The 24,389-nt window shown below is 36.6% G+C and overlaps 1 protein-coding gene across 2 annotated transcripts in view; it reads right to left on the minus strand.

Moving 5' to 3' along the window:
* The window catches only part of Esco2 (establishment of sister chromatid cohesion N-acetyltransferase 2), a 33,374-nt gene that overhangs the window by 2,502 nt on the left and 6,483 nt on the right, over positions 1 to 24,389 (minus strand). For both annotated transcript variants that reach the window (XM_047550310.1, XM_047550309.1), the window contains exons 5-10: positions 23,080 to 23,137; positions 19,952 to 20,078; positions 18,800 to 18,931; positions 16,549 to 16,638; positions 15,510 to 15,653; positions 9,898 to 10,073 (exon numbers count right to left, since the gene is read on the minus strand). In XM_047550310.1, the coding sequence (XP_047406266.1) occupies positions 9,898 to 10,073; positions 15,510 to 15,653; positions 16,549 to 16,638; positions 18,800 to 18,931; positions 19,952 to 20,078; positions 23,080 to 23,137 (727 nt within the window). The remainder of the gene's footprint in view (positions 1 to 9,897; positions 10,074 to 15,509; positions 15,654 to 16,548; positions 16,639 to 18,799; positions 18,932 to 19,951; positions 20,079 to 23,079; positions 23,138 to 24,389) is intronic.

The raw sequence follows: 24,389 nt of genomic DNA on the forward strand, positions 1-24,389 counted from the left end.
CTAGAAATAAACGACCAATGTGAGATGTTAGTGCTAATTAGAAGCCACATTTAATTAACATAAAAAAATAAAATTTTAACAGTAACTATTTTTCTCAACTAAAACATATAATTGAGAGCTTTGAGAAGGCAAAAACAAATATGCATATTGAGTACAATTCTCTTTGATCCTGCTCAACTAAGATTAAAAGTAAAAATGATTAAAAGAGTTCAACCACACTGAGAAATGTTCTACAAAATAACTGGCTTATACTCTTCAAATTTTTCAATATCCTAAAAGACAAAGGAGGGCTGAGAAATGTGCAGATAAGAAAGATGATGATGAAAGAGATATAACAAAATGCAGTGTGATCCTATACAAGGCAAAGTATATGCTGCTGTGAAGGTCATTTAAAACAACCAATCGAACTGAAATATGGACTATCAACTAGATAAAAGCATAATATCAACATTACATCTCCTAGCCAGGTACAGTGATGAAACCTATAATTCCAGCTGCTTGGCAGGCTGAGGCAGGAGGATGGCAAGGTACTTAGCAAGACCTTGTTTCAAAAATAAAAAGAGCTGAGAAAGTAGCTCAGTGGTCGAATGCTTGCCAAGCACATGTAAGGCTCTGGGTTTGATTCCCAGCTCCAAACCAAAACAACCAAAGATACATTTGGATAAACAAATGTGGTAAAACGCTAACTTGATGAATCTGGACAATTACATAGGATGGGGGCCAGGCATGGTGGTACATGCCTCTACCAGCAACTCAGGAGGTTGAGGCCAGGGGATTCCAAGTTCCAGACCAGTCTTAGCAATTTAGGGAGACCCTGTCTCAAAACTAAAAAATTAAAAAGGGTTGGGGGCATAGCTCAGTGGTTAAGTGCTTCTGGGTTCAAACTCCAGTACCAAAATGAAAAAAAGGTATATGAGGATTCTTTTTACTATTCTTGATAGTTTTATTTCAGAATAAAAAAATTGGATAAAAATAAAGAATTGGGGGAGATCCAAGATGGCGGACTAGAGGGAGGCTGTGTTCCTTGTTGCTCTGTAATTCGGGTTTCAAGCAGAGGATATCTGTTTCTCAGTGAGGCAGTTTTTGCTGCTTATCAATCCACTGCTGTTTACCCCATTTGTGTACTGTGATCACCTGCAGTCTGCCAGCATATTGATGCCTTTTTTGAGTGCAAATTGCTTACTGTCAGGCGCCTATCATCTGCCATTTGCCTGCCTCTTGCCTGTCCATCGCCTGCCTTACACATATCCATCGCCCAACCCATGAGGTTCATCTCCTGATCATCAGACAACAGTCAGCAAACTGATCGCCGACCGGCAGTGGAGCACCACCTGCCTACTGTTGCCTGGAAGTTCACTGTTACAGTACCTGCAGGTTTGATTACAACTGGCTGCCGCCATTTTGAGACAACAGCCAGGCCCCATAGGACCCTGGCCAGACTGACTGAGCCCCGTCTCCAGGATCCCTCAGCCCCACCCATCACTCCCTGCTTCTGGGGCCCTCATATCAACTGACTGCTCCCTACCGCTAGGACCCCCAGACCAACTGACTGAGCCCTATCACCGGGACCCCAGACCAATTGATTGTACCCGGCCTCCAGGATCCCGCAACCACACCAAACACACGGGACCTCTAGGACCCCCTGCCTGACCAACCGCACCCCGCCTCCAGGACCTCCAGCTGACCACGTCCACACCCTGAGCTGCAGCTCCCCATTTGCCAACATATTTGGAAGCCAGAGTGGCCATCTTGGATAATCCTGGAAGCCGCAGCTCCGATCTTTAGGTGGGGCAAATCCCATCCTGAGACGCCTGCTGGAGACTTGAAGCTCATTATCAGAAAAGGTTTTGGAAACCTATAGGGCCAAAGCCTATAGGGGGAAATCTGCAATACCCCAGATCTGCACTGCTAGAGGGGAAGACACATGAACAACATGAAAAAACAAGGGAAGAAAATGATCCAAACAAATCTAGATTCTATATTAATAGAATCCAATGACAGTATGTTAGAAGAAATGTCAGAAAAGGACTTCAGATTATACATGATTAAGATGATTCGCGAAGCAAAGGATGAGATAAGAGAGCAAATGCAGGCAATGAATGATAATACCAATAAGTTGAAAGAGCACATGCAGAAAGCAAAAGATCATTTCAACAAAGAGATAGAGATTCTCAAAAAAAACCAAACGGAAATCCTTGAAATGAAGGAAACAATAAACCAAATAAAAAACTCAATGGAAAGCATCACCAAAAGACTAGACCACTTGGAAGACAGAACGTCAGACAATGAAGACAAAATATTTAGTCTTGAAAATAAAGTTGCCCAAACAGAGAAGATGGTAAGAAATCATGAACCGAATCTCCAAGAACTATGGGACATCATGAAAAGACCAAATTTAAGAATTATTGGGATTGAGGAAGGCACAGAGATACAAACCAAAGGAATGAACAACCTATTCGATGAAATAATATCAGAAAATTTCCCAAGAAATTTGAAGAATGAAATGGAAAACCAGATACAAGAGGCTTACAGAACACCAAATGCACAAAATCACAACAGACCCACACCAAGGCACATTATAATGAAAATGCCTAACATTCAAAATAAAGATAGGATTTTGAGGGCCGTGAGAGAAAAGCATCAGATTACATATAGGGGGAGACCAATACAAATAGCAGCAGACTTCTCAACCTAGACTCTAAAAGCTAGAAGGGCCTGGAACAACATATTTCAAGCTCTGAAAGAACATGGTTGCCAACCAAGAATACCATACCCAGCAAAACTAACCTTCAGATTTGAAGATGAAATCAAATCCTTCCATGATAAACAAAAGTTAAAAGAATTTACAAATAGAAAGCCTGCACTACAGAATGTTCTCAACAAAATATTCCATGAGGAGGAAATGAAAGACAACAATGGAGATCAGCAAAGGGAGGAACTACCTTAGAGAAAAACCACTCAAAGGAGAAACCAAGCCAAATTAAAAACCAAAAATAAGCCCAAATGACTGGGAATACAAATCATATCTCAATAATAACCCTGAACGTTAATGGCCTAAACTCATCAATCAAAAGACATAGACTGGCAGAATGGATTAAAAAGAAAGACCCAACAATATGCTGCCTGCAAGAGACTCATCTCATAGAAAAAGACATCCACAGACTAAAGGTGAAAGGATAAGAAAAAACCTACCATGCACATGGACTCAGTAAAAAAGCAGGGATTTCCATCCTTATATCAGATAAAGTGGACTTCAAGCCAAAGTTAATCAGAAGGGATAAAGAAGGACATTTCATACCGCTTAAGGGAACCATAAATCAGGAAGACATAACAATAGTAAATATTTATGCCCCAAACAATGGTGCATCCCCGTACATCAAACAAATCCTCAATTTCAGGAATCAAATAGACCACAATAATTCTGGGTGACTTTAATGCACTGCTGTCACTACTAGACAGATCTTCCAAACAAAAACCAACCAAAGAAACCATAGAACTCAATAACACAATCAATAACCTAGACTTAATAGACATATATAGACTATTCCATCCATCAATGAGCGGATTCACTTTCTTCTCAGCAGCACATGAACCTTCTCGAAAACAGACCATATGTTATGCCACAAAGCAGCCCTTAGGAAATGCAAAAAAATAGATACTGCCTTGTGTTCTATCACATCATAATGGACTGAGACTAGAAATCAATGACAAAATAAAAAACAAATTACACATGGAGACTAAATAATATGCTATTGAATGAAACATGGATAAAAAAAAACATCAGGGAGGAGATAAAAAAATTCTTCAAGGTCAATGAGAACGACGATACAACATATCAAAATCTCTGGGACACTCTGAAAGCGGTACTAAGAGGAAAATTCACTGCATGGAGCGCATTCCAGAAAAGAATGAAAAGTCAACAACTAAATGACCTAACATTACAGCTCAAAGCCCTAGAAAAAGAAGAACAGAATAACAGCAAAAGTAGAAGACAGAGAATAATTAAAATCAGAGCTGAAATCAATGAAATTGAAATAAAAGAAACAATTCAAAAAATTGACAAAACAAAAAGTTGGTTCTTTGAAAAAGTAAACAAAATAGACAAACCCTTAGCCATACTAACAAAGAGAAGGAGAGAGAAAACTCAAATTACTAAAATTCATGATGAAAAAGGAAATATCACGACAGACACCACCGAGATACAGAACATAATGAGAAGATACTTCGAAAATCTGTATTCCAACAAAATAGAAATTACCGAAGACATTGACAAATTTCTAGAGACATATGCTCCTCCCAAACTGAACCAGGAGGACATACACAGTTTAAACAGATCAATATCAAGCAATGAAACAGAAGAAGCCATTAAAAACCTACCATCCAAGAAAAGCCCAGAACCAGACAGACTCAGCCAAGTTCTACAAGACCTTCAAAGAAGAACTCATTCCAATACTTCTCAAAGTATTCCAGGAAATAGAAAAGGAGAGTACCCTACCAAACTCATTCTATGAAGCTAATATCACCCTCATACCCAAACCAGGAAAAGACACATCAAGGAAAGAACATTTTAGACCAATATCCTTGATGAATATAGATGCAAAGATCCTTAACAAAATATTGGCAAACCGTATCCAAAAACATATTAAGAAAATTGTGCATCATGATCAAGTGTGGTTCATCCCTGGAATGCAAGGATGGTTTAACATCCATAAATCAATAAACATAATCTATCATATCAATAGACTTAAGGATAAGAATCATATGGTTATTCCAATTGACGCAGAAAAAGTGTTCGACAAAATACAGCACCCCTTCATGCTCAAAACACTAGAAAAAATAGGGATAGTAGGAACATACCTGAACATTGTAAAGGTTATTTATGCTAAGCCCATGGCCAACATCATTCTTAATGGAGAAAAACTGAAACCATTCCCTTTAAAAACGGGAACAAGACAGGGATGTCCTCTTTCACCACTTCTATTCAACATTGTTCTGGAAACTCTAGCCAGAGCAATTAGGCAGACCAAAGAAATTAAAGGGATACGAATAGGAAAAGAGGAACTTAAGCTGTCACTATTTGCGGATGACATGATTCTATATTTAGAGGATCCAAAAACCTCCTCCAGAAAACTTCTAGACCTCATCAATGAATTCAGCAAAATAGCAGGCTATAAAATCAACACGCATAAATCTAAAGCATTTTTATACACAAGCGACGAAACAGCTGAAAGGGAAATGAGGAAAACAACTCCATTTGCAATAGCCTCAAAAAAAATAAAATACTTGGGAATCAATCTAACCAAACAGGCAAAAGATCTCTACAATGAAAACTACAAAACATTGAAGAAAGAAATTGAGGAGGACCTTAGAAGATGGAAAGCTCTCCCATGTTCTTGGATAGGCAGAATTAATATTGTCAAAATGGCCGTACTACCAAAAGTGCTATACAGATTCAATGCAATTCCAATTAAAATCCCAATGACGTACCTTACAGAAATAGAGCAAGCAATCATGAAATTCATCTGGAAGAATAAGAAACCCAGAATAGCTAAAGCAATTCTTAGCAGGAAGAATGAAACAGGGGGTATTGCATTACCAGAATTTCAACTATACTACAAAGCAACAGTAACAAAAACAGCATGGTATTGGTACCAAAATAGACAGGTAGATCAATGATACAGAATAGAGGACACAGACACAAACCCAAATAAATACAATTTTCTCATACGAGACAAAGGTGCCAAAAATATGCAATGGAGAAAAGATAGCCTCTTCAACAAATGGTGCTGGGAAAACTGGACATCCATATGCAACAGAAGGAACCTAAACCCCTATCTCTCACCCTGCACAAAACTCAACTCACAATGGATCAAGGACCTTGAAATCAGACCAGAGATCCTTCATCTTATAGAAGAAAAAGTAGGTCCAAATCTTCAACTTGTTGGCTTAGGATCAGACTTCCTTAACAGGACTCCCATAGCACAAGAAAGAAAAGCAAGAATCAATAACTGGGATAGATTCAAACTAAATAGCTTTGTCTCAGCAAAGGAAACTATCAGCAATGTGAAGAGAGAGCCTACAGAGTGAGAGAATATCTTTGCCACTCATATTTCAGATAGAGCACTAATTTCCAGAATATATAAAGAACTCAAAAAACTCTACACCAAGAATACAAATAACCCAATCCACAAATGGGCTAAGGATATGAACAGACGCTTCACAGAAGATCTATAAGCAATCAACAAACATAGGAAAAAATGTTCAACATCTCTAGTAAGAAGAGAAATGCAAATCAAAACTACCCTAAGATTCCATCTCACCCCAATTAGAATGGCGATTATCAAGACTACAAGCAACAATAGGAGTCGGAGAGGATGTGGGGAAAAAGGTACACTCACACATTTCTGGTGGGGCTGCAAATTAGTGCAGCCACTCTGGAAAGCAGTGTGGAGATTCCTTAGAAAACTTGGAATGGAACCACCATTTGACCCAGCTATCCCACTCCTCGGCCTATACCCAAAGGACTTAAAATCAGCATACCACAGAGATACAGCCACATCAATGTTCATAGCTGCTCAATTCACAATAGGCAGATTGTGGAACCAACCTAGATGTCCTTCAATTGATGAATGGATAAAGAAACTGTGATATATATATACAATGGAATATTACTCAGCCATAAAGAATAATAAAATTATGGCATTTGCAGGCAAATGGATGAAATTGGAGAATATCATGCTAAGTGAGATAAGCCAATCTCAAAAAACCAAAGGACGAATGATCTCGCTCATAAGCAGATGATGACACATAATGGGGAGTGGGAGGGGGGTAAGAATGGAGGAAGGAGGGACTGTATAGAGGGAAAAGAAGGGTGGGAGGGGTGGGGGGGAAGGAAAAAATAACAGAATGAATCAAACATTACCCTATGTAAATATATGATTACGCAAATGGTATGCTGTTACTCCATGTACAAACAGAAACGACATGTACCCCATTTGTTTACAATAAAAATAAATTTAAAAAAATAAAGAATTGGATTCAATTAGAATATGTAGCATTTAGTATACTGACTATAATGAACGCAAAATTTATCGCTAATCTTCTAATGAGGACTCACACATATGTCAACTGTATAAAAGAGAATTCAATCTAAGGCTTCTCATATACAAAACTACCAGTTACGTTACTTATACCAATTCAGATGTGTCAGAAAAGGCATTTTGTCAAATGAATGTTTTCTATCTTCATTGAGGGTACTTTACTTTTATTCATTATTGCTTACAGATAATATTGCCTTGTTACTGAGAGTATGATCTGCAGATCACCAACATTCAGCATCACCCAAGGGCTTACTAAGAATGCAGAATCTCAGGTCCCACTCTATACCTACTGAATCACAGTCTGCATTTTAACATTCATATGGATGTTTAAAAAACATTAGACTACTGTGTGGTGGAAGCAGGTTTGATTTTGGCATTCCTCATATCCAATTTATCTATCATTTCATATAAAATATAGGCTGAATATCCCTTATCTGAAGTGCTTGGGACCAGAAGTATTTCAGATTTCATATTCTTTTGAATTCTGGAATATTTGTATAGACTCTACTTGTTGAGCATCCCTAATCTAAAAATCTAAAATCAAATGCTCTAAAATCTAAAATTTTTCAGATATTACTGTTTACTGTAAAAAGTTTCAGATTTTGGAGTATTTCAGATTTTAGATTAGGTTTGCTTAACCTATATAGGAAAATAGTTGGTTCACTACTATCAAAATTATTAGTCAGCAAATTTTCTAACTGATCCCTTTGTAAATATGTGTGATTGACTAGGATTATGGCCCATGACTGAATCCCCATAGTTTGCTGTTCATTCTCTAGAGGTGGCATAGTACTTGGGTCAGGCACAGTAGCACACATCTGTAATTTGAGCAATTTGTGATACTAAGGCAGGAGGATTGCAAGTTTGAGAGAAGCCTCAGCAACTCTGTGAGGCCCTAAGCATCTTAGTGAGATCCTGTCTCAAAATAAAAAGAACTAGGGAAGTAGCTTGGTGGTAAAGTGGCCCTGGGTTCAATCCCTGGTACCAAAAAAAAAAAAAACCAAAAACAAACAAACAACAAAAAAAAAAACTTTAAATTTCAAAAGTGGCATAGAACTCAAAAGATTTGAATAGAACTATTCAAAGTGTGGTTACTGGTGTTTAATCTGCTGTCTATTCATGAGTTATATACAGAAGAAAATGTTATGAAATTCATCTTTCTAATCCAGATTAGGTATATTAACAATAAACCTAACAACATGTATCCCATTTGTTTACAATAAAAAAATAACTAAATAAATCTAGCCTGTCTTGTTAAAACTTTAAAAATCAATATGTAGGGTTAAAGTGTTTACATAATTCAAAATGGAGAATCACTAATTTTTTGTTGAGGTATAATTCATATATCACTCTCACTCTTTAAAATCATACAACTCTGGTTTTTTTGTATACACACCAAAATTGTTCACCACCATTACGTAATTCCAGAACATTTTCATCACCCTGTATCCATTTGTATACATTCTCAATTTCTTCTTCCTCACTCCCTGTAAACCAAGAATCTACTTGGTCTCTGTAGATTTGCCTATTCTGGTCCTTTCGTGTATGAACAACTCGAGGTGTTTTGAGACTGGCTTAGTTCAATCAGCATGATGTTTTCAAGGTCTCCTGTGCTACGGCATGTATTAGTACTTCATTCCTTTCCTTGGTTGAGTGATGAATACTGCATCGTTATCATACGGATATGCTTCATTCACCCCTCGCTGATAACATGTTTATACTTACTTGGCTATTAGGAGCAATGCTATTATAAACCTTCCCATACACAGTTTTGTGTGGACATATGCTTTCATTTCTCTTGGGTATATACCCAGGATAATCGCTGGGTCACAGGATAATAATTCAGCTTTTTGAGAAACTGCCACTGTATTCCACAGCAGCTGCATCAGTTTACATTCCTACCACAAATGCGCCAGGGTTCCAACTTCCTCCACATTGTCGACAACACTTATTTTCCTTTTTAAGACAGTCTTCCTAGTGTGTGTGCAGTGACATTTCACAGTGCTTTTGGTTTGCACCTTCTCTGATAACTAAATGGTGAGCATCTTTTTACATTCTTATCAACTATTTATATTTCTTTTCTGAAGAAATGTCTTCTGGAATCTTAGGCCCATTTTTAAACTCTTTTTACTGTTGTAAGAATTCTTTTTATACACTGGATACTAGACCCTTAGTAGAGAAAAGAATTGCAAAATTTTTCTCTCATTTTGTGGGCTGTCTTGGTAATTCCCTTTTTAGTTATACTTATCAGTTATGCCAAGTATTAACTACCTACACGCATGTGGTCAATGACCATATACAATTTCTGTACCTTTTTAAAACTTATATTTTGTTTATATCAACCATATTCATTGAAATATGATTTTGTATTAGTTGAATCTAATAAAAATTTGATCTTGTATGTTATTTTATTTAGTCAGTAGCAGGAATTGAACCCAGGGCCTGTGCATGCCAGGCAAGTACTCTTTAACACTGAACTACACCCCAACCCTTATTTCCCAATTTTGATTTTCCATTTCATTTTTCTAGCAATCCATTTTCATTTTATTTTATATAGTATTGGTCTGTGATATATTAAACTACTCCTTTACCATAGATAGCTTAAAAAATGCTGGTCTAGAATGTTGAGTATCTAGTATTTTTTCCCATGCCAACACTTGACTTAGCCTGATTTTGACAGTATTAATGTAAGTATTTTGCCAACATTCTTCCTTTGGTTCAATAGCCAGTATTTCCCAGCTCTGGGAAAGCTAAGAATCCAAGGTTCAAAGTCAGGATCCAATTTATGTTTTCTTACCTGACAGTATCCACCAGTCGTCTTGCAATGCGCTTTCTTCTCTGCAGTCTGAAAACCCAGATTCTACTTATCCCACAAACTGCAGGTTCAGGCACATTTGAACATTGCCAAGCTCTGGGACATTCTTTAGAGCTTGAGGATTCTGGGCCACTTGATTCAGACAAGAGACGGAAGGCCTACAATGATATACAAAAGCACCTACAGGTGAAAACAGATGAGTTTACATTTCTTAAAAAAAAAAAAAAAAAAAAATACTAAGGATAACAAACCTATGATATGAAGTTAATCATATCTCCACCAAAATATATTAAAATTCTTTGATATGTGCGGAATTCTTGTCCATTTAAGTCACAACACTTACAAAAACTAGTGGTGTTGAGATATTCCCCCATTCTAATTCATTCCATACCAGCAGGAAAATTTCCTCTTTTTGATTAAAAGCTCTGTAAAAACCAAACTCATGAAGCACATAAACTTTCCTGATCCTTTCCATGCTAATATGTATATATGATAGCCTAAAGAATGGAAGATTTTCACATGTTACCTAGGAAATTTGGTTGATATTTAAATTTTAAAAAGTTTATTTAAAAATAGAGATTCACAGAGGATCCAAGATGGCGGACTAGAGGGAGGCTGTGTTCCTTGTCGCTGCGTTCCTTGTCGCTCCGTAACTGAGGTTTTAAGCAGAGGATATGTTTCTTGGTGAGGCAGTTTTTGCTGCTTATCGATCCCTTGCTGTTTACCCCATTTGTCTACTGTGATCACCTGCAGTCAGTCAGCATATAGACACCTTTTTGAGTGCAGATTGCTCACTGTCAGGTGACTATCATCCACCATTTGCCTGCCTCTTGCCTGTCCATCGCCTGTCTTTCACCTATCTATCACCCACTGCCCAAGTTTCACCTCCCAATCGTCCGACCACAGTCAGCAAACTGACCGCAGACTTTGGATAGTGTAGAAGAATCGACCCACCATTTGACCAAGCTATCCCACTCCTTGGTTTATACCCAAAGGACTTAAAATCAGCATACTAGAGTGATGCAGCCACATCAATGTTCATAGCAGCTCAATTCACAATAGCTAGATTATGGAACCAACATAGATGCCCTTCAATTGACGAATGGATAAAGAAACTGTGGTATATATACACAATGGAATATTACTCAGCCATAAAGAAGAATAAAATTATGGCATTTGCTGGTAAATGGATGAAGCTGGAAAATATCATGCTAAGTGAAATAGGCCAAGCCCAAAAAACCAAAGGCTGAATGTTTTCTCTGATAAGTACATGAGAATATATTACGATGGGGGGTAGTGGGGGGAAGAGAAGAATGAAGGAACTTTGGATGGTGTAGAGGAAAAAGGGGTGGGAGGAGGTGGGGATGGAAAAACAGTAGAATGAAACAGTATTATCCTATATATATGTATGATTACATGCATGGCACAAATATACATTGTGTACAACCATAGAAATGAAAAGTTGTACCCCATTTGTGTACAATGAATCAAAATGTGTCCATAAAAATAAAAAAAATTTTAATAAAAAAAAAAGAAAAAAGAATCACTGGAAACTAGGAAATATTGTTTTATTAAAATCTCATTTCTCCTAAAAAAAAAAAAAAAAAAAAAAAAAAAAAAAGAGAGAAACTTATGATACAAATATGGGGGAGGGTTCTTCTTAATCATGGTAAGGATCTTCTGGGTGAGGGGTCTCTGGTCTGCTAGCAAAAAATAAATAAGTAAAAAATAAAAAAATAAAAATAGATATTCACAAAAAGATGCAACAGTAGTAATGAAGAGGATATATGTGTCCTTCACCCCATTTCCCCCAATGGTTACATCTTCCATAACCAAGAAATCAACTTGACGCAATGTGTGTATATCTATTCTGTTTCAATGATATTATATTCATCTAGCTACCACCACAATCAATACAAAGAATTACTGCATCTCCACAAGTCTTCCTCTTTGTAGCTCTGTAGAATCAAATCCACTTTTCCCTTCCACACACCCCACTCATTCCTAGCAACCACTAATCTGTTCTCCATCTCCATAACCGTTATTTTGAGAAGGTCATATAAATTGAATCATACAGCATGTGACCTTTTGAGATTGGCTTTTTTAACTCAACATAATACTGTTGAGACTCATCCACATGGTTACACATGTCAGTAGTGTACTCCTTTTTATTGCTAAGGAACATTCCATTTTATAGAAATGCCATAGTTTTTTAAAAACTATTCCCCTGCTGAATGTCACTTCACTTCCAGGTTTCAGCTAATACAAACATCCACGTACAGATTTGTATGGACACAAGTTTTCATTTCTCTGAGATAAAAAAAGCCCAGGAATATGACTGGTGGGTGATAAGGATAAATATATGTTAGACTTTATGAACTGCTAAACTTTTCCCAGAGTGGCCGTAGCATTTTACATTCCTACTAAGAATATGTGAGAGATCTAGTTTTCCTGTATCCTTGCTAACCCTTGGTACTGTCACTGTTTTTTTTTTTTTATTAAACTTACCCTTATAGGTATGCATTTAATTGAATTTTAACTACCATCAAGAAAACTGCTTTTGAATGAATGATTTTGGTAGAGAGAAGATTTATGAGTTAGTTTGGCTACGTTTGTCTACTAATCCTACATAAACAGTCTACTTCTTTAAGATCAACAAGGAAAGGGCCTTGATAATGGATAGACAATATAAATAGATATAAACAGTGATCTCTAAACCACAAAATGTATGGGGGGAGTAAAAGTAAAGAGCTTTTATTTGCCACCTAAAGTTAACAGCTTAAAGTAGATTAGAATAAATATAAGATGTTTTGTACGCTTCATGCTAACCACAGAGCAAAACTCTATAATAGATACCCAAAAGATAAAGAAACCAAAGCACACTACCATAGAAAAACATCAAATCACAAAGGAGGAAGAAAGGAACAAAGGATACATAAAACAACCAGAAAACCATTCACAAAATGTCCTAACCTATCAATAATTGTATTATATGTAAGTGGTCTAAATCTGTCTATCAAAAGACAGATTGGTTGAGTGAATTTGAAAAAAAAAACAAAAAAACAAAAAAACAAGGCCCCACTATACACTACCTACTTCCAAGTCATTTTAGGAGGCCAGCATCACCCTGATACAAGGCCAGATAAGACCACTACAGCAAAAGAAAACTGAAGGCCAATATCTCTGATGAACACATATGCAAAAATGCTCAACAAAACACTAACAAACCAAATTCAACAGCATATTAAAAGAATCATACACCATGATCATCCCTGGGATCCAAGAATGTTTAACTAATAAACATTAGACACCATGTTAGCAGAATGATTGACAAAATAACATATCAACAGATACAGAAAAAGAATGAGAAAATTCAGTGTTGTTTCATGATAAAATTTCTCAACAAATTCGGCAGAGAAGAAATGTACTTCAATATGTATTTCACAAGCCCAGAGCTAACATCATATCCAATGTTTCCTCTCTCAGGTCTGGAACAAAACAAAATGTCCGTTTTTTTTTTTTTCTTCTAATTTTTTTGAGATGGAATCTCACTATGTTGCCCAGGATGGTCTTAAACCCATGGGCTCAAGCAATCCTCCCATCCTAGCCCATTGGCTAGGATGTCCGATCTTTTATTTGTTTTTGGATACTAAGTGTTGAACCCAGAGGTGCTCAATCACTGAGCCACATCCCCAGCCCTTTTTCTATATTTTACTAGAGAAAGGGTCTCACTGAGTTGCTAAGTGCCTTGCTAAGTTGCTGACACTGGTTTTGAACTGGTGATTCTCCTGCCTTAGCCTCCCAAGCGGCTGGGATTACAGGTGTGTGCCACCCGTGCCTGGCTAGGATGTCCAATTTTGCCACTTCTTTTCTACAAAGTACTGGAAGTTCTAGCCAGAACAATTAGGCAGAAAAAAGAAATAAAGACATCCAAATCAAAAGAAGTTATTTCTGTGTGCACAAAACATGATCTTATATATAGAAAGACCCTAAAGACTTCTCCAAAACACTGACAGAATAAATAATTTCAGTGAGAAGTTACTGGACACAAAAATCAACATGCTAAAATCAGCAGCACCTCTATACAACAAGAATTAACTGTTTGAAAAAGAAATAAAGAAAACAACTCCATATACAATAACATCAATAAAACTAAAATACTTAGAAACAAATTTAAATAAGGGAGTAAAAGAACCATATACCAAAAACTATAAAACACTAATGAAAGAAATTAGAGAGGACAAACATAAATGGAAAGATATCTCATGTTCATGAATTTGAAGAATATTGTTAAAATATCTGTATTACCAAAAGTATCCAGATTCCATGCATACTTTGCAATTTTCAGTGTGCAACAGGCCAAGATATGTTATCACCCTAAGTGTCTATCAATGAATAAAGAAAAGGTGGGACACATACACAATGGAACACTATTCTGCTAAAAGACAAGATGAAATCCTCTCTTTTGTGGTAACATGGATGAATCCACAGGATATTATGCTGAACAAAATCAGTCAAGCCGAGAAAGACTGATATGGTATGATCTAATTTAAATGTAGAATCTAAAAAGTTAAATTCACAAAAGCAGAGAGTAGAATGTGGTTGCCAGGGGCTAGGAGGTGGGGGAGGGAAGTATTGGGGGAAATGCTGTCAAAGGGCACAAAGTTTGATTTATGATTTAGACAAGAAGAGTAAGTTCTGAAGATCTATGGTACAGCATGTTGATCATAGTTAATGTACACCTGAAAATTGCAAATGAGCAGATACTGAATGCTCTCATCAAAGTGAGGTGATGAATGTTAACTGGCTTGATTTTGTAAATTCTCAAAGTGTTCATATCTCAAAATATCAAATTGCGCATTGTAAATATATACAATTTTCATTTGTCAGTTATATCTTAATAAAGCTGGTGGACGGAAAGAAAGAATAATATAAATCAGCCATGTTTCTAAAAATATCTAACACAAAAAGAGACTGTTTTCTAGAACACTGCTAATTAGTACAAAAAGAGACTGTTTTCTAGAACACTGCTAATTAGTATCTAAAGATTCTAATTAAGGGGTTGGGATTGTGGCTCAGTGGTAGAGCGCTTGCCTAGCATGTGTAAGACACTGGGTTCGAGCCTTAGCACCACATAAAAAAAATAATAAAGTTATTAAAAAAAGAGATTCTAGGGCTGGGGATATAGCTCAGTTGGCAGAGTGCTTGCCTTGCAAGCACAAGGCCCTGGGTTCAATCCCCAGCACCGCAAAAAAAAAAAAAAAAAAAAAAGAGAGATTCTAATTGAGGGACAAGTAGTAACTATTTTGTCAAATACATTAGTCTTCACTAGGCCAGGGTTTAGTAACTTGGGTCTATAGATTTGCTTATCTAAAACTACTATATTTTAAAGTGTGAAAATGACTACATGTACATACTTACCCTTGTACAAGACAAAATGCCAAATATAATGTAAATAAATAACTTCATTTATCCACATGGTCAAGGAAATTTTAATAGGAAGAATCAGGTAGCAGTTGAAATGCTTACAGACTTCTCCTAACTACTTTATTTTGTTCAAAAATTATGCCAATAATTTAAGACATATACCATACCTGTTTGATGGGCTCTGCAATTAAACACCCAACTACTTTCTTTTCATCAGATATAAAGAGAAAAGTTTTGGTTTTGTTTGGACATTTGGGAACAACTTGCTGGAAGCCCAACTCATGATCAACAAGTTCTTGGACATCTTCTACCTAATGATATTAAAAACCAAAAGGTGAATTTGTTTTAAAAAGTACAGTAGAAAACTACATATGTTTATCTATACAAAATGTATATTTACTATCATTTTAGCCTTTTTTATCTGTATTTCCTAAATTTTATCTCTATTTCCTAAATTTATACCCTCTCAAAACTTTACTATTGATTCATATGTCTGATACTTCAGAAATAGGCGTTTAAGAATCTATTTATAGATCACTTTCAACAGAAATTCAGAATTCTGGAGTAGATAAGGAATAGGAAGCACCCAAACAGATTTGTTTTAGCTTTATTCATTGTTTGTGCTGGCTTACCACCCAACCCAGGAAAAAATGGTAATAACAACATAAGAAACAGACTTGGGTCATTAATTCCTCAATACTGAAAAGCTTAATTTTTCCAGTGAAGATGAAGAGACAGCTGTAGAGCCATATGTGGTTTCTTTAAGCTCCAACTGACACTCCTTCATTGTCTTATATAAACCTCTACTAAAGTTGTCTTTAACCTATCAAGTCCCAAATTTTCAATTCTGTGAATATCTCAATGAAAATGACACAGAAGCATCAAAATAGATTGAAATTATAATCTAGAGCTTATTATATAACTTATAAACTATAATATTAATATTATTAATACTAATTATCAGTAATTATTCACCTATTAGTTTTTTCAAAAGAATAGAACTCCCAAAACATAAGTATTTATTTCAAAGTTACCAAAGGTTGTATAGTTTTAGGAGTTCCACAAATGGGACAGCAGAACATAACATAGTGGATGAAGCATGCACCAAAGTGGCTCACACATTAGCAGAGTAGTTCATACTTCAACACAGGCTAAGTCTGCAGGCAGTGAGGGAAGAATAAGGATTAAAAAGGGAATGTTCCACACCTTTCTGAGAGCATAAGCTGGATCACGTGGTAGGACCAAGACAATCTTTCCATCCCAAAACTCTGCTACTACCCGTTCTTTTTTCCAGCCCTGGAAAAGGGGGAACAAAGATTTAATTTATGAAAACAAAAAATATTAAATAATTTGATCTGAGAACAGAAACAAAAGGTCAAATAACAAGTGATATAAAAAAGGGAAAAATCTAATTAAAAGTAACAATCACAAATGAAAGATTCTTACAAGTGCCTCAATGGGCTGACCCTCTGTTGGGAGACATGAATATTATTTGTTATAACCAAAAGCAAAGCCAAATAAGGCTTTTGATAGGATCACAGAGAAAGAAATGCCAAATTATTCAGGGTGGGTAGATGGGCAGTAGGCTAAGCTGACTTCCAAACAAAGGCTTAATAAGAGTCTACTGGACTGAGGAAAGACAAATCTAGACAATAGAGGCTCAAGTCTCAAGTGCTTTCTCCTTTCAGCAGCTCACAACAGATCAGATCCAATGAACCTTATTTAGCTCTGTAGAAGGACTAAGCACTGAGCTCAGAGGCTACTTCTTGGATAAGGAATTTTTCATCCTCACGTTTCCACCTAAGTGGTCCTGCCCCCATCCCTGTAAGTGTGTAGAACATTACAGGGTGTAGTGCTCAGTTATTTGTCTTACACATATTCCCTCAGTGAACCCTATCTTACTTTCACATGTGTGCACTGGTAATTTCCTTTTCTGCCCCTTTGCTTGACAGACCACAGGTTTACCACTTCAGTCTCAATCTCCAGCACTGTGCTTCAGCAGGTGGACCCAGTGCTTAACTCAACAATGTTAAAGCTATGTGGCACTTGACATGGTTTTTTAAAAAACCTTACTAAGATTTCAGTAAGCATAATGGGGAGGGTGGCCATTTCAAGGTAAAGTCACTAACCAAATAAACAAAGGTGCAGAAAACAGCAGTGTGTTGTGACTGACCGAGAGTAGAATATTTAGGATATATTTAATAAAGGATCCACATGCAGAAAACTACCAAACCTTTCTGAAAGATATAAAAGACGTGAATTAACAGAGGTATACCAAGTTACTGAACTGGAGGACTCATCACAAAAGAACAGCATAACAATTTCAATCAAAATTCCAACAGGTTTTTTATTTGGGGAAAACTTGATGATAGGCCCATTTTATAATTTGGAAGAGTAAATGTGTAGGAAAAGTTGGCATTTTTAAAGAAAAGAATAAAAAAAGACTTACCTGGCCAGATATCCAGTGTATGAGGTTACATTTGAACAAGTATAGGACTGGCAAAGAACACTACTCACTAGCAGGCCATTTATATGTGGGAATTCAGTATACATTAAAGGTGGCACTGCTAATCAGTGGAAGCATGAACTAGCCTAATAATGCTGGGAAACTTAGCAATCCTTTAGGGAAAAACAAAGTTAAGTTAGGATCCATCTTTAATACTACGTCTTAAATATTCCCAATGCAGTAAAGATCTGCACATAGGATTTATAGCTATATAACTATTTTAAGAAAATATAGGAAAAACTATGAATCTTGGAACTGAGAATGACATTTCTGACTCAAACTCAGGTCACAAATTAACTAAAAAAAAATTAATGACAACAAATAGGCTAAAAATATTTTTAAGCATGAAATATGGGGTGGGGTGGGAGAAAAGAAAAAGGGATGCATAAAGATGAAGCCAAAGATAGAATGTGTTTGAACTACAAAGGTGCTTGACTGAGAGGTGAAAGCTGTCCTCTCAGGAGGAAAAAAAGCCTGGAGAAGCTGTGGAAAGGTTGTTTTGCTAAGGTGTTCTGTAAAGAAGAAACTGTTACATGAAGAGGGAGAGAGTGATCTCCTTTAGTCTGAGTTTTATATCTTGACTGTGGAACTCTGCTCAACAGTCAGGGATGAGGATGTAAAGTATTTCTTCAACCCAGAACAATGTTCACCTTAAACGGGATTGTATGTTTGAAACTGTACTATTAAAAGTTAACTGCGGGTGGGGTGTAGCTCAGTGATAGTACACCTGTCCACCATACATAAGGCCCTGGGTTCAATTTCTAGCAATGGAGGAAAAAAAACAAAAAGTTAACTTTTTAATAGTGTCAGTCTCTCAAATTTTACAGAGAAGAAAACTGTAGACAATGAAATATTTTTTGATATGTAGACTTTTCAATATTAAATGGACAGAAATGTCTCTTTCAAAGCAGTTTATTTTCAGAACAAATTGCAAGGTTATCTTTGACTCACTGTATATTTGATTCCCTCCAGAAATCTGTGGTGATACTGGACATGCTGCATTTCATCTTCAGGGTTGGAAGCAGTATAGATCATGCCACAAGATTTACAAATAGTAGCACCAAAATGTTTCTGACCTGCATCCTGCAATTGAAGGGAGAGAAGAAACCAAAGCAGAATGAAGATACCTAAAAATGCAATGAACTGATCAAGAAATAGAATTTTCTCTTTGAGTGAACAGTGTAAAACCACAATTCTTTACTAGACTCATATTTCTAAGGAATAAGATTAAATTACAAAACAGTTAAAATGAAGGATGGAATTTTTTTCTTTTTTTTGATCCTGGGGATTGAACATAGGAGCACTCTCACTGATACACACTCCCAGCCCTTTCTACTTTTCATTTTGAGACAGGGTCTTGCTAAGTTGCTGAGGCTAGCTTGGAACTTGCAATCCTGTCTCAGCTTCCCCCACGTTGCAGGGACTACAGGCGTGCACTGCTGTGCCTGACTAAATTTCTTTTTTTTTTCTTTTTTTGCGGTACTGGGGATCGAACTCAGGGCCTGGTGCTTGCGAGGCAAGCACTCTACTAGTTGAGTTATCTCCCCAGCCCCTGACTTAAAAGAATACTAAAAAAAATTTTCCCTAGGAGTTGGTAAATAAATAAATAAAAAAGTTCAGGAAAAGCACAGATAAGTATGTAAGTATAGGGAAGTCAGGAACAGTCAATGTCACAATCAGCAACTCACATTCTCTAATAAAGTACTGTTTAATGCCACTGAAAATCCCAGGCTCTGAATTGTCTAATACAGTGGTTGGCAAACTTTCTCTATAAAAAGTCAGACATAAATATTTTAGATCTTTAAGGACACGCATGGTTTATCACATACTCCTTAACATACCTATTCCCATTAAATCTTTTGTTGATCAACAATTTTTCTTACTTGGAGACAGCTCATTCATCAGACTTCCACTAAATTCTAGCATTGCCCAACATTATCGGTTCAGGTTTATTGACGAGTATTAAATGTTATCACAACAAAACTGACATTTACAAAATCCAGAATATCTATAACCCAAGATAACTATGCTAAGACAAAAGTATGACTTCTGGTTCTACATGCAAAAGTCATATATGAGGAGCTTTGTTTCAAATTTACTCACAATGATAAGCTGGTCATTTGTTTCTTTATTTGTATCTCTGGTATTCAGATTTTTCTGTGTATTGGTCTGTTTTGAGAAATTAGTACAGCTGATGGATCCCACAGAAGACTGTTCTTCAGCTAGAGATCTTAAAATGGAAAGGTGATACACATTACATAATGATGAGATACCTGAGTCCCAGAAATGTAATCCATGGAACAGAACTAGTAATGGCAATGTTAAGACTTAATCTTAGTATCTATCTTCAAGTCCAAGGACCTTTACTCTCCAATGCCAGATGCCATGTGCAGAATCACTTTAGAAATTGACTTCACTTTGCTTCATCAAATCCTAAGGTAATATTTACCCATGTAAGAATAAAGAAATCCCTGGGCTTCCACAGCAAATAAGTGGACCCTAAAACTGAATTTCACAGACCAACAGGCAACCACAATCACCAGTGTATTAGAATCCAACAACTTTTTACTTGGGCACTCTTCCTCATGCTAAGAGCAGCATCCCAGTACTCTGAAACTTTTAAGAAAAAGAAACTTTATTTTTAGGTAGATGTAGTTGAAGCTATCTTTAAGCATTAGGGAAGAATGTTGGGATTTGGTTCATGAGGTTGTAAACTGGAAGCCCTCAAACCAAATTCTACAAACTAGATACATTTTGGTTGTCTCATGTGGTACTCAAAGCTTTGGATTAGCTACCAATATTTTTAAATCTAGAGAGTTCACTTAAAATGTGTATTCCAATGTTTAAGAGACAATAAAAGATCACTAGTTCTCTATTCCTCTAAAGAATCTACTAGGCTGGGTGTGGTGGTGCATGCCCAAAATCCCAGGGACTTAGGAAGCTGAGGCAGGAAATGGCAATTTCAAAGTCAACCTCAGCAATTTATTGAGGCCCTCAGTACAATTATTCAATACATTAAAAAGGGTTGGGGATATATCTCAGTGGTAAAGCATTCCTATGTTCAATTCCCAGAACTAAAAGAGAAGAAAAAAAAATCTACTAGTTGGAGTCAAACAGCACTTGGGTTTTCAAGTGAGGCATGCACTTTCTAATTGCTCCCTACTCCTGCCCAACCTGTCTAGGTCTACAGGTATTGAGTTTGAGTTTAATGAAATGATTCTGGTTTTCAGGGACCAAAACGTGTAGAAATTGTCAAAGAGTAGAAGGAAAAGCAAATTGGCAAGGGGAAAAAAAATATGCCCAAAGCAAAAAAGTTCAAACAAGAAAATTTGAAAAATAAGAAAGTGGAAAAAAACTATTTAATGTTTATTTAAGTCAAGCTGTCTTGTTATCATTTGAAAAGGTGGCTTTCAAACTGACTGTGACAAACCTATGACAACAAACTAATTTTACTTCACAATTAGTACAGACACACAGCTAAAAGGGTTTCACTAAAAACACGCGTTATATGATTCAGTAGTCCAGTAAAAAAATGCTGGATATGCCACTCTTAAGTGGGTGTGACAAACTATTAAATGGGTTGCTACCTACAGTATGAAAAACATTTGCTAGGTCAACTAGGACAGCGGCCCTTGCGCCTTACGCAACCTTTGCAATGTAGCTCAATTCTCCCTGGCCCTCCGTGCTGATCGAGATCTCTCTGTTTCTGTTTTAGCAATTGTATTATACTTATTGTGTGTACTTAAAGTCCTTATTATATTTATTTGTTTCAATGCTTGTCTTCTTCCAACTATAGTTTCCTTGATAGCAGGACCATATTTATCTTTACATCTCCAAAACCCAGAATAAGTTCAATGCCACATAGTAGATACTTCCTAATTGTTTGTTAAATAAACAAATCAAACAAAATAAAAAGATAAAATGTGAGACTGTGTACCTGGAGAATCTATAGTCTACCTGAAGTAATAGATTAAACCACAAGTAATTGCTTATATCTGACATTCTGGAGCCTACAAAAAGAGTAATTTCACATGATTCAACCAATAGTGCCCTAGTAACTCCTCCTGCTAGATTAAATGAGTTTATACTTTTATCAGCTGATTATGATAAGCCTTCCATTCTCAATGGATCATGAAAGAAGACAACACAGGTGAGAAAAGGAAAAGGTGAGAAGAACTATGAACATGGCCTTTGATGGGGAAAAGTTGCTTACCTACACAAATCGGAGGCAATTTAAGGTAAGGTGCTCTAAGGGTAGGAAGACTTAGCCAGGAAGTTCCTTGCTGAACATCTAGGTATTCATCATCGAATGGGGAGAGAAGAATCAAAGCAGCTTAGGAAGAGATGTCCAGAGACAGGAAATGTCTTTATTCAGAGTCCTTCACCTGTCATGCCCTCTACCTGTCCATGCCTTTCCTCACTGCAGTGTTTAGATCTGAACAGATCTGAAGTGAAAACTTCAGCATTAAGCTCTGGCCAGTCGTCTATGAAATGGGATAATAATGGTTTCTATATTATGAGGCTATAAATGCACATTAAAAATTTAACTACTATTAATATATTATCACCTAGGGAAGGCAATATAGTCTAGTGGAATTTTGATTCAGGTGTTTTCTAGTCCTATCTAGCACCTAATAGCAGTGCACTGTGGCTAAGTACTAAGTTTCCTCAGCTAAAAAATGCAATTAAAGCCGGGCAGTGGCACACGCCTGTAATCCCAGTGGCTAGGGAGGCTGAGGAAGAAGGATTGTGAGTTCAAAGCCAGCCTCAGAAAAGCAAGGTGCTAAGCAACTCAGTGAGAACCTGTCTCTAAATCAAATACAAAGTAGAGCTGGGGATGTGGTTCAGGGGTCGAGCGCTCCTGAGTTCAATCCCAGTAGCCCCATGACCGAAAAAAGGAATTAATAACCTACAACAAACTAGTATTTACCTACTAGTTTGTTGTGGATATTAAGACAACAGATATAAACAACTTGTTATGGGTCACATATTATATAATAATGGTAACAATTATTATTACTCAAATCTATGAACACCTTTTCTCTCTCTCAACTCTAAAATCTTATGACATTTCTAAGGAGCTGATTTCATTTTCTGTTCTTAATATTATTCTCCTATTCCCAAAACAGTGAAAAAAAAGTACTCTCCAAATTAAGTAGCATAAGAAAAAAAGTCCTATATAACTAAAATACAACTAATAAAACTTGGATCAAAATAAGAACAATTCCTACCTTTTTGTATTGATTGAAGATACACTGAAGATGGGATAAACGATGGACTCTGGAGAAACTGGCAAGAAAAAGAAAAGGCAATAATTTGTATTACCAAATAAAATCAAAGCTTTAAATTGTAAGATTTTAAAGGTTAATAAGACCAAAATATTCATATTACTTGACCTCAAAACTTAACTACAATCAAGATAGTATATACTGGCAAAAGAAGACAAATGGATGGGACAAAATAGCCCAGAAATATATCCACAGATAGAGTCAACTGAGTTTTGACAAGGAGGCAAGGGTAATTTAAAAGAGAAAGGAAGCCGGGTACATTGGTACACACTTATAATCCCAGCATCTTCTGAGGCAGGAGAACTGAGTTCAAAAGTCAGCCTCAGCAACTTAGTGAGGCCCTAAGCAACTCAGCGAGACCCTGTCTCTAAAGTAAAATATAAAAAAGGGTTGGGGATGTGGCTCAGTGGTTAAACACCCCTGAGTTCAATCCGTGGTACTCCCCTCCCCCAAAAAAAGGAGAGTCTTCAACAAATAGTGCTAGAACTGGACATCCATGTGCAAAAAATTACACATAGACCTTATGTGAAAATTAACTCAAAATAGATCACAGATCTCTATTTTATAAAATATAAAAGGGGAGATGAAACCCCGTGGCACTGGATTAGAGGTTGGGGACAGCAATATGAACTTATGCTAATGTGTACAGATGGAGACATACTGATAGAATCATGGGTATGTCCAAAGAACTTAAAATCAGCATACTAGAGTGATGCAGCCACATCCATGTTCACAGCAGCTCAATTCACAATAGACTGTGGAACCAACTGAGATGCCCTTCAATTGATGAATGGATAAGGAAAACCGTGGTATATATACACAAAGGAATACTACTCAGCCAAAAAGAATAAAATTAAGGCATTTACTGGTAAATGGATGAAGTTGGAAAATATCATGCTAAGTGAAACAGACCAAGTCCCAAAATCTAAAGGCCAAAGGTTTTCTGATAAGTGGATGACAATAAATAACAAGGGGGAGTGGGGAGAAGAATGAAGGAACTTTGGATGGTGTAGAGGAAAATGGGGCAGGAGCAGGTGGGGGAAGATAGTAGAATGAGGCAGACAGTATTACCCTATGTGTATGTATGATGACATGAATGTTGTGAATCTACTGTGTATAACCATAGAAATGAAAAGTTGTACCCCACTTGTGTATAATGAATCAAAATGCAGTCTGTAAAAATTTTTAAAAATTTAAATAAGAAAATTAAAAGAAAAATATGGAAAACAATGAAAAATAAACAAACAAAAAGC

Source organism: Sciurus carolinensis, chromosome 4 (genome assembly GCF_902686445.1).
Source record: "Sciurus carolinensis chromosome 4, mSciCar1.2, whole genome shotgun sequence".
In the NCBI taxonomy this organism is placed as follows: domain Eukaryota; kingdom Metazoa; phylum Chordata; class Mammalia; order Rodentia; family Sciuridae; genus Sciurus; species Sciurus carolinensis.